Source organism: Pseudophryne corroboree, chromosome 5 (assembly GCF_028390025.1).
Source record: "Pseudophryne corroboree isolate aPseCor3 chromosome 5, aPseCor3.hap2, whole genome shotgun sequence".
In the NCBI taxonomy this organism is placed as follows: domain Eukaryota; kingdom Metazoa; phylum Chordata; class Amphibia; order Anura; family Myobatrachidae; genus Pseudophryne; species Pseudophryne corroboree.
This window is the reverse complement of record NC_086448.1, coordinates 297,374,931-297,388,475: the sequence shown is the minus strand read 5'-3', so window position 1 is coordinate 297,388,475 and position 13,545 is coordinate 297,374,931. Positions and strand designations below refer to the sequence as shown.

Sequence of the window (13,545 nt, the reverse complement as noted above, 5' to 3'; positions counted from 1 at the left end):
TTAGGTTCCTTGAAAGTTCAGATTTCGGCTCTCTACATTCTATTTCAACAATGTTTGGCATCCTTACAGGAAGTTCAGACATTCTTGCAGGGGGTTTTGAGGACCTAACCTCCCTTCTGTCCTCCCACAGCACCGTGGGACCTGAACTTAGTGTTAGAATATTTGAAATCAACAACTTTTAAGCCTTTTGGAAAGAGCAGAATTCAAATACCTCTCCTGGAAGGGTCACTCTGTTACTAACCTTAGCTTCAGCCAGACAGGTCTCTGAGATGGGAGCCTTATCGTGTAAAAGTCCTTTTCTAATTTTCCATGAGGATAGGGCAGTTCCTCCCTAAGGTAGTTTCAGGGTTTCATGTAAATCAGCCAATTCAAGGAATTGCAGATGGGGATGTGTCCTTGGACGTGGTAAGAGCTCTACGGATTTACATACATTTTACGTCCTCCATCAGAAAGTCTGACCATTTGTTTGTCCTTTATGATGGTCCGAAGAAGGGTTGGCCAGCATCTATACAGACTATGGGCAGATGGATTCGGCTTACCATTAGACCAGCTTATATATCCTGTGGTAAACTGGTTCCGTTTCAGGTTGGTGCCCATACTACCAGATCGGAGGGTGCCTCATGGACGGCAGCCAGAGGTGCCTCTACTACTCAGCTTTGCAGAGTGGCAACGTGGTCATCAGAGCACACATTCACGAGATTCTACAAGTTCGATACGTTTTGCGTTCAGAGATTCAAAATTTGGACGATTAGTTTTGCAGGCCACGGACAGCACTCCCGCCGTTGGGAGTAACTTTGGGACGTCCCCTACTGTATAAGCTGTTCCAGTGTCCCCTAGCGGATGGAAGAGAGAAAAGGATTTTGGTACTTACTGATAAATCCATTTCTCTGAATCCATTCGGGGACACTGGACGCCCGCCTCGATGCTGTCAGCCTACAGTGTTCAGTGTTCTTGTTAAACAGTTTGTGCAATCAGCGATAGCTTCTTTTAAGAAAGTTCTTGGATGCTGTTTGATTTGTTATTCCTCGGCATAGGTTTGTAGTCGCATGTCCTCTTCTCTCCGTCAAATTTTCCAAACTGAGGGAAGGGGGAGGAGCCGGCTGTGCATAAAATGTTTAATTTTAGATTGTGCCACACCTCCGTTTGCAAACTTCACACCCCCTACTGTATAAGCTGTTCCAGTGTCCCCAAGTGGGTTTAGAGAAATAGATTTATTGGCAAGTACCAAAATCCTCTTTTTCATTATGCGTTACTGAAAAGTAATTTTAAGAGCGCTACTTTTAGATATTAATGTCCGTTTTTAGTTTTGCCAATTAAAAACTGCTTCTCCTGATTGTTTCCATAGAAATGTTGCATGTAGAAAGAGTATTGACATTGTCTTCAATCGTTTAACGCTTATCGACCTTGTAGAAAATTGTTTAACTCATGTATTTCAGTTTTAGATTAATTATGCAGGGCTTTTTCCAAAATTCTCGTAGCATGTGACATAATTGCTGTGTATGTGACATCCAATTAACTGTGTGGGCCAATTGTAATAGCCAGCAGGTTGTGTAATGTGCCAAGATCTCAGAGTTTTAAAGAGGGAAAACCAAGTAGATTAATAAATTGTAAAAAGCTTTTTTAAACCCACAGGTTTAAAAATCTGTTTCTGAAACCCACAGGTTATGTTTTATTCATGAAAACAGAGGTCTGGTAACATTAGAAACTGTCTCTTTTTTGCAGATGGTGGTTTTCAAGTATATAGAAGATAAGGATGTCTTTCAGAAATTCTATGCAAAGATGCTTGCAAAACGTCTCGTTCATCAGAACAGTGCGAGCGATGATGCTGAAGCAAGTATGATATCCAAACTTAAGGTAAGTAACTGAAGAGTGTAGGGATCATCAGAATTTAAAAGTGCCCTTCTGTAATGACGCCTGAGAAAGACTAAGTAGGTTTAAGCACATTCTGTGAAATTAAAAAGGCACTAAACAATTTTTTCATCTTAAGATATGACTGTTCTGCAAAATACCCTTTTCTTTATCATCCACTAGGGGTCACTGGAGTACTCTTGGGATATGGACGGGCTTCCGTAGGAACAGCACTGAATATTTAAATTTAGAACACTCCACCCCTCCATATCCCAGAGTACCTCAGTGTACTACCTCAGTGTTTTTTCTGTGCTCGAAGTAGTAACAGCTCTGTGGCTAAGAGTCACAATTACTTTGAATATTTTTATTTTTATACATCCCTTTCCCCCTTCCAAAAGGCAGGGTCAGGGATAGTGCAGCTGCTGATAGCAGCAGGGGCGTGTCGGGCCTCTCTGAAAGAGCTCCCTCACAGCCACACACAGATCCTGCACAGGCTGGCCGGCGCTTACTAAGAAGCCCCGTCGGAGCCTCCTCACACGCTGCAGGACTGAAGGTATGTGAACGGGGCGGTCAGCTCCCGCTGCCGCCCCGAGGTGTGGGGACATTGTTAAAGAACTCGGGGACAGACTGCCTCCGGCCGCCGCCGCACACGGCTCCGGCCGCCGCTGCTCTCCCCACTCACAGCGGCTCCGGCCGCCGCTGCTCTCCCCACTCACAACGGCTCCGGCCGCCGCTGCTCTCCCCACTCACAACGGCTCCGGCCGCCGCTGCTCTTCCGCTCACACGGCGCCGCCCGCCGCTGCTCTCCCGCTCACGGCGCCGGCCGCCGCTACTGCTCCGGGTCCCACCGCTGTGTTACGCGCTGCTCACCCGGGCTCACAGGCGATCCGCTCGGCGATACCCGCTGGGGCCCCACACGCTGCGCTGCCGCTGCTCTGAATCTGAAAGAGCATGCAGGCATTACCAAAAGGGTGAGGCAGAGGGGGGGGCAATAAATAAGGGGGCTATAGAGCGGCATAAGAAATACTGCAGCACCAGTAGTGTCTGTTTTTGTGTATTGTATTGTCTGTCGCCATAATGAGTAAGGCACCAGCAAAAACTAAAAAGCATAATTGCAGAGTCTGTAGCAGTGTGTTACCGGATGGATCTACCACATGTACAGTATGTTTTGTGGATTCGGTTCAGAATACCATTTCTGCTCCAGTTTTACAACCAATGTCCTCACCGGACCCTCCGTGGGGTATGTTTGTAAATGTACTAGATAGGTTACAATCAGAATTGACCGCCGCTCGTCAGGAGCGGGAAACGGCAAGATCTGAGTCTAGGGTGAGACCGCCAGAACTACCGGAGGCGTCTCAGCCTTGCGTAAGGTCCAAATCCATTTTGGGTAAAAATTTCATATGTCTTATGATTTTCCAGTTTCTGCTATGTTGCACTCTGACGATTCCATGCCAGACCTCACGGAACAAGATGAGGGTGAGGAGGGCGAAGTGGAGTCAGATGGCGAGGATTTTAACAGTTCCGGCATTGATGATCTCATCAGAGCGGTACGTCAGTCTCTGAAGTTTACTGAAACTGAGGAGCCTCTCACAAATGATCAGGTCGTATTTACTAAACGACAAAAAACTCCGATAAGTTTTCCTGTGTCGGAATCTCTTAATCAGATGTTAGTAGAAACACGACGGAATCCAGATAAACGGTTTTCTATACCTCGCAGATTTAAGTCTAGTTACCCGTTACTAGACTCCGTAACATGTACATGGGAGAATCCACCAATAGTTGATTCTTCAGTGTCAAAACTTACCAAGAAATTAACCATACCAGTGCCAGCAGCTACTACGCTTAAGAAACTATGCTAAAATCCATGTATGTAGCAGCAGGTTACAGAACTCAAATCTGCTTTACATGACGAAAACCTGATACTACTTGTAAATCAAATGAGTGAGGCTGTAGAGTATCTCTGCACAGCGTCTACTGACGTCTGTCAGCTCACTTCTCGTATTTCATCGTCGCTAGTAACGGCACGAAGAGCACTCTGGCTGCGTGCTTATCATGCGGAGGCAGAGGTCAAACGAGGTATAGAGGCGTTGCCTTACAATGGCAAGAAGTTGTTTGGTCCTGAATTGGACGCATGGATTGTTGAGGCTACGGGAGGTAAGTCTGTTTTCTTACATTGCCTCCACCGGTATCAAGAAGAAGGTATGCTGGACCTTCGTTCAAATCTTTTAGACCTCAGCCCTTTCGAGGACGTGGCAGAGGAACAGCCACGCCTGCTAGACGTGGTCGAGGACGTGGTTTCCAACAAACCAACACAACTCGCGAGGACGCTAAGGCGACAAGCCAGTGGCATGACATCTCCGATTGTGGGAGCACACCTTCAGACGTTCCATTTGGCGTGGTTCCACACATCCGCGGATGGGTGGATCCGCAATTTAGTGTTAAAAGGTTACAAAATAGAGTTCGACTGTCTTCCGCCTCTGCGGTTTTTCAAGACAGGATTGCCTCTGTCGGACAAGAGGACGGTTCTGCAAATTGCCATTCAGTCCCTACTGGATTCGGCAGTTTTGATTCCGGTCCCTGTACACCAACAGGGTCAGGGTTATTATTCAAGTCTGTTTGTGGTACCAAAGCCGGATGGCTCAGTCAGACCAATATTGAACTTAAAGGGTCTCAATCAGTACGTAACTTACTACAGATTCAAAATGGAGTCTCTGCGCTCGGTGATTGCGGGTTTAGAGCCAAAGGAATTTATGATTGCGCTAGATCTCAAGGATGCGTACTTACACATTCCAATTTGGCAGCCTCATCAGAAACCATTACCAGTTTCAGGCTCTACCGTTTGGCCTGTCATCAGCGCCTCGGGTATTCACCAAAGTGATGTCTGTGATGATAGCTCATCTCAGATCCCTGGGAGTGACAATAGTTCCGTATTTAGACGATCTGCTCATCAAAGCACCGTCTCAACAGATACTTCTCCAACATGTGCTGCTAACATACGATGTACTGGTTCACCACGGTTGGATTGTCAACTTCAAGAAATCACATCTAATTCCGTCTCAACGCCTTCAATTCCTAGGTATGATTCTCGATACGGTCAATCAAAGAATTTACCTACCACAGCAGAAAGTACAAATTCTACGCCATCTAGTACAATTAGTGCTCAAGCCACGCACAGTGTCGGTACACTTGTGCATTCGCCTCTTAGGCACAATGGTGGCAGTTTTCGAAGCGCTTCAGTTCGGAAGATTTCACTTGCGTCCTTTTCAACTGAATGTGCTCGCCCAGTGGTCGGGCTCGCATCTGCAGATTCACCACAGGGTGAGGTTGTCGCCAAGGGCAAGAGTATCTCTGCTCTGGTGGCTTAAGGAACACAATTTAACCGCAGGAAGACTGTTCGGCGGACGCCAGTCTCAGAGGTTGGGGAGCGGTAATTCAAAATTGTCAGCTCCAGGGTCTCTGGGCGGATCACGAAAAATTGCTGTCTATAAATGTCCTGGAACTCCGCGCAATTTACAATGCGCTACGACAAGCAGTGCACATGCTTCGCTCTCAGCCTGTCCAAGTGCAGTCAGACAATGCGACGGCGGTCGCATACATCAACAAACAAGGAGGAACGAGAAGCCGCATGGCAATGCGGGAAGTAGCTCGAATCCTCAATTGGGCGGAATGCCACCAGGTGATGTCGGCCGTGTTCATTCCGGGAGTGGACAACTGGGAAGCGGATTATCTCAGTCGTCGGGATTTTCATCCAGGCGAATGGGCATTAAATCCAGAAGTGTTTTCACATGTTGGTTCAGCGATGGGGTTATCCTCAGGTGGACCTGATGGCGTCTCGACACAATCACCAAACGTTCCAGTATGTGTCCAGAACAAGAGATCCAAAGGCAGTGGCGGTGGACGCTCTCACTGTCGCGTGACCGTACAGTCTTGTGTATCTGTTTCCACCGTTTCCGTTGCTCCCTCTGGTGCTAAAACGGATCAAAAGAGAGTCTGTCACAGTCATACTAGTGGCGCCTCATTGGCCTCGGAGAGCTTGGTTCTCGGATCTCCGAGGACTACTCGCAGACGATCCTTGGCCGCTCCCACTACGTCCAGACCTGTTACAACAGGGTCCGTTCCTTTACCCCGATTTAGCGCGTCTGCGTTTGACGGGGTGGCTGTTGAGACCGCCCTCTTAAGGAGAGAGGGCATTCCAGATTCGGTTATACCAACCATGTTACGAGCTAGGAAGCCGGTTACGGCAGCTCATTATTACAGAATATGGCGTGCCTATATAGGTTGGTGTGAGGCGCGGAAAATTCCGACATCATCTTTCAAGTTATACCGCCTTTTGTTGTTTCTACAAACAGGGTTAGATGAAGGACTGCGTTTATCTACACTAAAGGTGCAGGTATCTGCTTTGTCAATTTACTTTTAAAGACGATTGGCTCTATTGCCGTCTATACGCACTTTTCTCCAAGGTGTCCTCAGAGTACAGCCTCCATTCATTCCACCTACAGCGCCATGGGACTTGAATCTGGTTCTTACAGTCTTCATATTTTGAACCCTTACAGCAAGTGGATATAAAGTTTCTCACTTGGAAAACAATTTTTCTTCTAGCCTTAGCTTCGGCAAGGCGTGTTTCGGATTTGGGTGCCTTGTCATGCAAGTCACCGTATTTGGTGTTTCATGATGACAGAGCGGAACTTCGGACGAATCCCGCTTTCTTACCAAAGGTAGTGTCATCTTTTCACATCAATCAACCAATAGTAGTTCCTGTGTTGACAGCACATTCTGGAACTCTGGATGTGGTATGCGCATTACGCGTTTATGTATCCCGAACGTCTTCAGTTCGTAAGACGGATACGTTGTTTGTTCTCTATGATGCTGCCAAGATGGGTTGGCCAGCGTCTAAACCAACCTTATCCAGATGGATAAAACTATCCGTACGTCAGGCTTACCTTCATGCTAGGTTACAACCACCTACATCAGTAACCGCTCATTCCACACGTTCTGTGGGAACTTCATGGGAAGCTGGTCGAGGAGCTTCTACGACGCAGCTTTGCCGTGCGGCTACATGGTCTTCAGTGCACACGTGTGTGCGCTTTTACAAGTTTGATACGTTTGCGGCATCAGCATCTAGCTTTGGCCGCCTACTGTTACAGGTGCCAAACAGCTCTCCCGCCCACGGGGGAAGCTTTGGTACGTCCCAAGAGTACTCCAGTGACCCCTAGTGGATGATAAAGAAAATAGGATTTTGGTACTTACCAGGTAAATCCTTTTCTTTGAATCCATAGGGGGCACTGGACGCCCACCCAGAGCAGTTTTACCTGGGTTGTATTAAGCTCAGAGGAGCTTATGGTAACACATTTTCACCGATTGGTTCAAATTATAAAGGTCTATCGGTTATGGTGTCAACTGTTTAGTTGTCAGTAACGTTGTGTGTCAACTTTGTTGTTGTCCGTTATGTTATAGGAATTCTCCATTGTCAACCTCTCTATAGTTCCTGTTCGGCTCAGTAAAAAACACTGAGGTAGTACACTGAGGTACTCTGGGATATGGAGGGGTGGAGTGTTCTAAATTTAAATATTCAGTGCTGTTCCTACGGAAGCCCGTCCATATCCCAAGAGTACTCCAGTGCCCCCAATGGATTCAAAGAAAAGGATTTACCTGGTAAGTACCAAAATCCTATTTTCTGTTACGTCCTAGGGTATACTGGGAATCCATTTAGTACCATGGGGTATAGACTGGTCCTCTAGGAGCCATGGACGCTAAAAGAAATTGATAGTGTGCGCTACCTACCAGACTCAGTTTAGAAAATGTGCCTGAGGGAGCCGGTCACGTCTATGGAAGCTCCTGAAGAGTTTTCTGCGTTTATTTTATATGTTTGTTATTTTCAGGCAGGACTGGATGGCACCAGCCTGCCTGCTTCGTGGGACTTAAGGGGGGGGGGGGATTGGCAGGGAACAGCCCAACCTCTTGAAGGGTTAATGGTCACGTTCCCCGCTGACAGGACACTTGCTCCTGAGGGAACTATTCGCAAGCCCCACCACGGCGAGCGTACATTCCCGCAGCACACCGCCACACCTAACAGAGCCAGTAGACTGAAGAGTGGTCAGTACTAAGCCTGGATGTATGTCCAAGTATGGCCAAGATAGTTGAGTCCCAATGGATACAGGATATAGAGTGGAATCCAGGTAGGTATTTAGTAACACCCCTTTCACACCGCACAAATAACCCGGTATTGACCCGGCATATTTCCGGGTCAGCGTGCGGTGTGAAAGGGGCATAGCCGAAATCCCGGGTTGCCTGACCCGGCAATTCAAACCGGGAATAGAGCAGTGTTATACCCGGGTTGAATACCGTGTCAGTGGCTGCGTAAACTAGCTCCCGGGTCGATGCGACCCGGGATCCGTTTACTAGATAGGGAGAGGCGGCGCGGAGATAATCTCATCTCTCAGCGACGCCGCCGGCTCCGCCCCCCCGCTGCTATGGCATCCCGCCCGGCATTTTGCCAGATCGGGAAAGCCTGCAGCAGCTGCTAATGCCGGATCCCACCCGTGAAGGACTCGCTTCCAATTCCTGGGTGGGATCCGGCATTGGCAGTGTGAAAGGGGTATAATAATAAGCTCAACGCGTTTCACTGGTAACAGTAGGATCCAGCTTCCTTAGGAGCATGCTCCTGAGGAAGCTAAATCCTATTTCTCTTTCATCCATCTGGGGGACGCTGCGCCATTACTTGTGGGTTAGAGGTGTGTGTTTGTGGAGTTTGGCACAGAACTATTAAAACCTGACTCCTCCCCCCTCTAACCCCTCCCATCTCCTTCCTGCCTAGCCAGCACCTCAGTTTTAGTTTTGTGCCTGTGGAGTACAGACACAGTTTTTATTTCTCCTAATTTTTATTTATTTTTTCTTTATTTTTCTATACCTAGTCCCTGTTTACAGGTGACGGGTATAAATGGAACAAGGATGCTGTCAGAAAGGGCCACCATACCTTGGTCACTGGGGCCTTTTGATTCACAGACAGATCAAAGAGATACTGGACAGCCACAATCTGTCACTGGCAGTATTGGGCTGTCCCTAACGGTTTTTATTATTTATTATTTATTAATATTTATTTATTTTACTGATTTTAGTATTATTTTTACTTTACCTCTCCCTCTCCCCCCTCCCCCCCCCCCCCCCGGCGCAAGCCCGCCAGCGGGAGCTGTGCCGGAGACCTGTACCCATACAGCCGCAGTACTGTCTGAAGGGCTGTGGGGACGGACGGGGATCCCGGAGAAGCCGCCGCAACAGTCGCTATACTTAGCAACGCGCGGCGGCCCGAACTTCCGGTTGGTCGCGTAAGGAGAGCAGGGACGGCTTCCCGCTCTGTTCTGCCCGCGCGCGCGTCACTTTGCCTGACGCCATCTACAGTGACAGGGGGACGCTGTGCTCGCTACCTGAACAGAACAACTTGGGGTGGCGGCACGCGAGAGCCGCAGACTTTCGGCTGCAGCGCGCCTACTGAAGCTGACAGGCGCTTCCTTGTTCAAGAAGGGACGGACTCCCGCCCTCCACTACCACGCGCGCACTCCCGTCCAGGTATGCAGGGCTCCGGCCGCCATCTTCTCCAGAGGCAGTACGGGGGACAAGTGCAGCGCTCACAACAAATGCTGATCACCTACCAGCAAGTATATTTTGGGACACAGTATAAATTCACTGTAGATTTACATTGTGTCATGCTATACTTTTAGGGGAGGTAATTTTTGCAATATAAAATATGCATTGAACACAGTATGATTCATAGTATATTTACAATATACAACAGTATATGTCAAAGTATTGGACTACTCTACTGAGTTTATTGTTCATTTGTAGTGCATTTGCTGTTTCAAAAAAGAAAATAAATTAATTAATTACTTATGAAATCTACAAAGGGTAAGACCGCCTCGTGGTTTATTTTTTCCTGCTCACTATGGGGATCATAGCTAGCAAAGGGAAGCCCGGACGCAGGTACTCTGTGTTTCATGCTCTGGGGCATCTGTGGCGGACCAGCAGGAAAGTTCCGCGGATCAGTCTATGCCTCTATGGCTACAGTGGAAGCTCTATGGGCTCGAAATATGGGCTCAATCTCTAAACAAATTTGTTAACTCTGCCGGCAGTTCTTATGCTACAAAACGGCCGCAGCCGTTGCCCGCTATAACTTTTCCGGAGGAGTAGTTGGAAACATTCCCACTGGAGGATGGGGAAGTAGACCCAGAGTGGGATAGTAGGATGAGGAGTTTTTCTACTAGCTCAGGTGTTAGATTCTGATATAAGCCATCCGTCAGACTCTTAATATTCAGAGTTCGGAGGTGGCGGGTTCTTCCTCTGCCTTTTTCAAAACACAAAAAAAAAAAAAAGACAAGTTACTGTCTTTCCCCCGTATTCACACTTTGCGGATATTTGAAAGAGCCCTGACTTAAGTCGGATTCTCCTGTCCCAGCCCCAAAATAAATGTAAATTTATATAAGGGGGATACAAGATGTTGAGAAACCCAAAAGGTAGACGCTCCTATTCACATTTAACAAAAGCTACGGTTATTCTTTTTGTACATGGGCAGTTCTGCTGGTGTAATGCTTGGCATTGCTGCCTTAGAGCACTGAGGTCGTGGGTTCAATTCCCACCATGGCCCAAACTGTGAGGTTTGTACGTTTTAGTTAAAAGATCCTACAGATAGGAAGATTGAAACAATGATTAAATCTGTTATCTTTATCAGGAATTTTCTACTCCCAATTATAGCTAGCATTTGGGTCCTCATGGCCGCGGATGACTGGCTGGCATAGGTTGTATCTTGAATGCAGTCCCACGATCCATCGGAAGTCATTCAATTAGAAGAATGAGACCTTGTTAGAGTTTACTGCGCTACCATCCTGTATTTCTGCCTTGACCGTGACAGCAAGACGGTCTCTTTGATTTCGGGTTTGGGAATGCCGTTTCTGACTCGGAACAGAACTTGACGGCGATACCCTTTGAAGGTGAGTTCTTTTTGGGTCGGAATTACAGAAGATTATTCAGAGACTACAGGGGGCAAGAGCCCTTTTCTTCCATTTGCTCCTCAGAGACCGAAGACCACGAGGTTTCGGTCCTTTCGTACACAGGACAGAGGTAGTTTCCATCCCTTTCGTTCTTTCTCCAGGTTCCCACGAAGAGAGGCATTCAGAGGTAGAGGACCACAGGCGGCTCTCAGACCAGCCAGTAAACCTGCCGACTTACCTACTGCATGACGGTTAACGATCTCTGGAGGGATCAATGACTGTTCGGGCTCGGTTACGGCAGTTCAAGGAAGTGTGGCTCCTGTCAAAACCAGATCTGTGGGTGACGGAGGTCATATCCAGAGATTATATGTTACATCTCGAGGAACCAGTCCCATATCGTGTGTTCGTCACTCCTCTCCAAAAACGCTCCCTCCAGACGTTGAGCTCTTCTTTATGCAACAGCCACTCTCTTACTAAATGGAGTGATTCTTCTAGTTCCCTCTCAGCAGAGAGGTCGGGATTTTACTCAGGTCTTTTTCTTGTGGACAAACCGTTTCGGCCAAAAGGGTTTGAATCCATATCTCTCAACCCAAAAGTTCAGAATGGAATCCATCCATTCGATTATCGCTACATGAAACCAGGGGAATATTTGGCTTCAGTGGACGTAGAGGACGTCTACCTGCATGTTCCTATTTGGACAGGTCGTCAATCTTGTCTGAGATACGCAGTCGGTCCTTGCCATTTTCAGTTTCTCTTCCCTTTGGTCTATCCACGGCTCCTCAGGTATTCACAAAGGTCATGGGCCGTGTGGTGACAATTCTGCGTTGCCAGGGTGTCAGCATTACTCCGTATTTAGATGATCTTTTCATCAGGACTGTCAGAGTTAATCCTTCACCAGAACTTGCGTCTCACGATAGAGACTCTAGTCATTCAGATGGATAATAACTTTTCCACAGTCGTCTTTACTTCCTTCCCAGAAAATGATATTTCTGGGATTCTTATTCGACGCCACCAACCAGAAAGCGTTTCTTCCTCACGGACAGGACCTCATCTCGAATTACAGCTAATCCGCTTGTCTGTAAAGACTCGTCGATCGCTTCGCTGGTGGCTTCACAGCCCAATTTGACCAAAAAGGGTACCGTTCACGATTTGCTCTTGGGGGATGGTCACCACAGACGCAAGCCTCAGAGGTTGAGGGGCGGTGTTTCAGACTCCTCACTCTCAGACATTCTGAAACAGTCGAGTCTAAATTACAGATCAACATCTTGGAGTTGAGGGCAGTCCGGTAGGCACTCCTTCGGATTCAAACCATGGTAAAGGGTAATCCAGTCCGGGTTCAGCCCGACAACGCCACGACAGTTACTTAAATAAAGGAACTCGAAACTGGACCGCCAGGAAGGCGGTCGCTCAGATTCTCACTTAGGCGAAACATTGGGTTCAGATTATATCCGTGATTCACATTCCAGGAGTCGAGACCTGGGAAGCGGTTTTCTTAAGCCGTCACACGGTACATAAGGGAGAGACGGGGCTTCACCAGGAGGTGTTTCTGACTCTAGTAGCCCGGTGGGGGATGCCCGATGTAGATCTGACGGCGTCTTGTCTCAACAATAAACCTCCTCTCTACGGGTCGCGTACTCAGGACCCTTAAGCAATTCTAATCAATGCACTGACGGCGCTGTGGCACTTTCAACTGGGATATGTGTTTCCACCATTTCCACTGATTCCACGTCGGCTTCAACGCGTTCAGAGAGAAGGTCTTCCAATCATTCTGGTGGACCCAGATGGGCCACGATGACAGTGGTACACTCTTCTGCACAATAGGGTCGTCGAGGAACCATCCCGACCCCCTCTGCTCTAGATCTTATGATTCAAGGACCATGTCACCACACAGGTTGGGTCGGCTGACTTTGACGGCTTGGTTCTTGAATCCAATATTTTAAGGGGAAAAAGGTTTTTCTCGTCCTGTTGAGTAAACGATGATTCTGGCTAGATAACCGGTGGCTTCTGGAATTTACATTGCTTGGTGTGAAAAGCGTGGTTTAACACCGGATGTGTTTAGAGTTTCCTCGTCTGTTATCCTGCATTCAGGAGGATCTCAATGAGGATCTCAGACTTCTTCACTAATGGGGTCAAGTTTCTACTTGGTCGACTCTTCTTCATAGGAGACTGGCTATCATTCCAGAAGTTCAGACGTTCCTTCAGGGAGTTCTTCGGATTCAGCCACCTTTTTTTTGTTCCTCCCTGGGACTTTAACTTAGTCCTTACGGTTTTTTTTTAGAAACCTCCATTTCAACCTTTGGAATCGGTACAATTGCGGTATATAACGTTCAATGTCTTCCGATTGACAATTTCCTCCAAAAGATGAGCATCTAAATTGGCAGCTCTTTCTTGCAGACCACCCTTGTTGGATTTTCATGATGATCGGGTGGTTCTGCGAACAAAACCTTCCTTCCTTCCGAAGGTTGTGTCAGCGTTTCATCAAAATCAGGACATTGTCCTTCCAGCGTTTACTCCTCCTCCTTCCGGGGAGGATTCCTATTGGCTCTCTTAGATGTGCTTAGGGCCTTACGGATTTATTTATCTCGTACGAATTCTATCCGTCGTACGAATGCATTGTTGGTTTTTAATGGCTGCGTCCAAATGAGATTGGCCGGATTCCAAGTACACAGTGACTCGTTGGGTAACTACGACCATCACAGAGTCTTCTAATGTTTCAGTT

At 47.6% G+C, this 13,545-nt stretch overlaps 1 protein-coding gene across 3 annotated transcripts in view; it reads left to right on the top strand.

The window, feature by feature from the left end:
* CUL1 (cullin 1) overlaps positions 1-13,545 on the top strand; it is a 198,271-nt gene that overhangs the window by 123,601 nt on the left and 61,125 nt on the right. For all 3 annotated transcript variants that reach the window (XM_063922435.1, XM_063922436.1, XM_063922434.1), the window contains one exon: positions 1,723-1,854. In XM_063922435.1, coding sequence (XP_063778505.1) covers positions 1,723-1,854 — 132 coding nt within the window. The remainder of the gene's footprint in view (positions 1-1,722; positions 1,855-13,545) is intronic.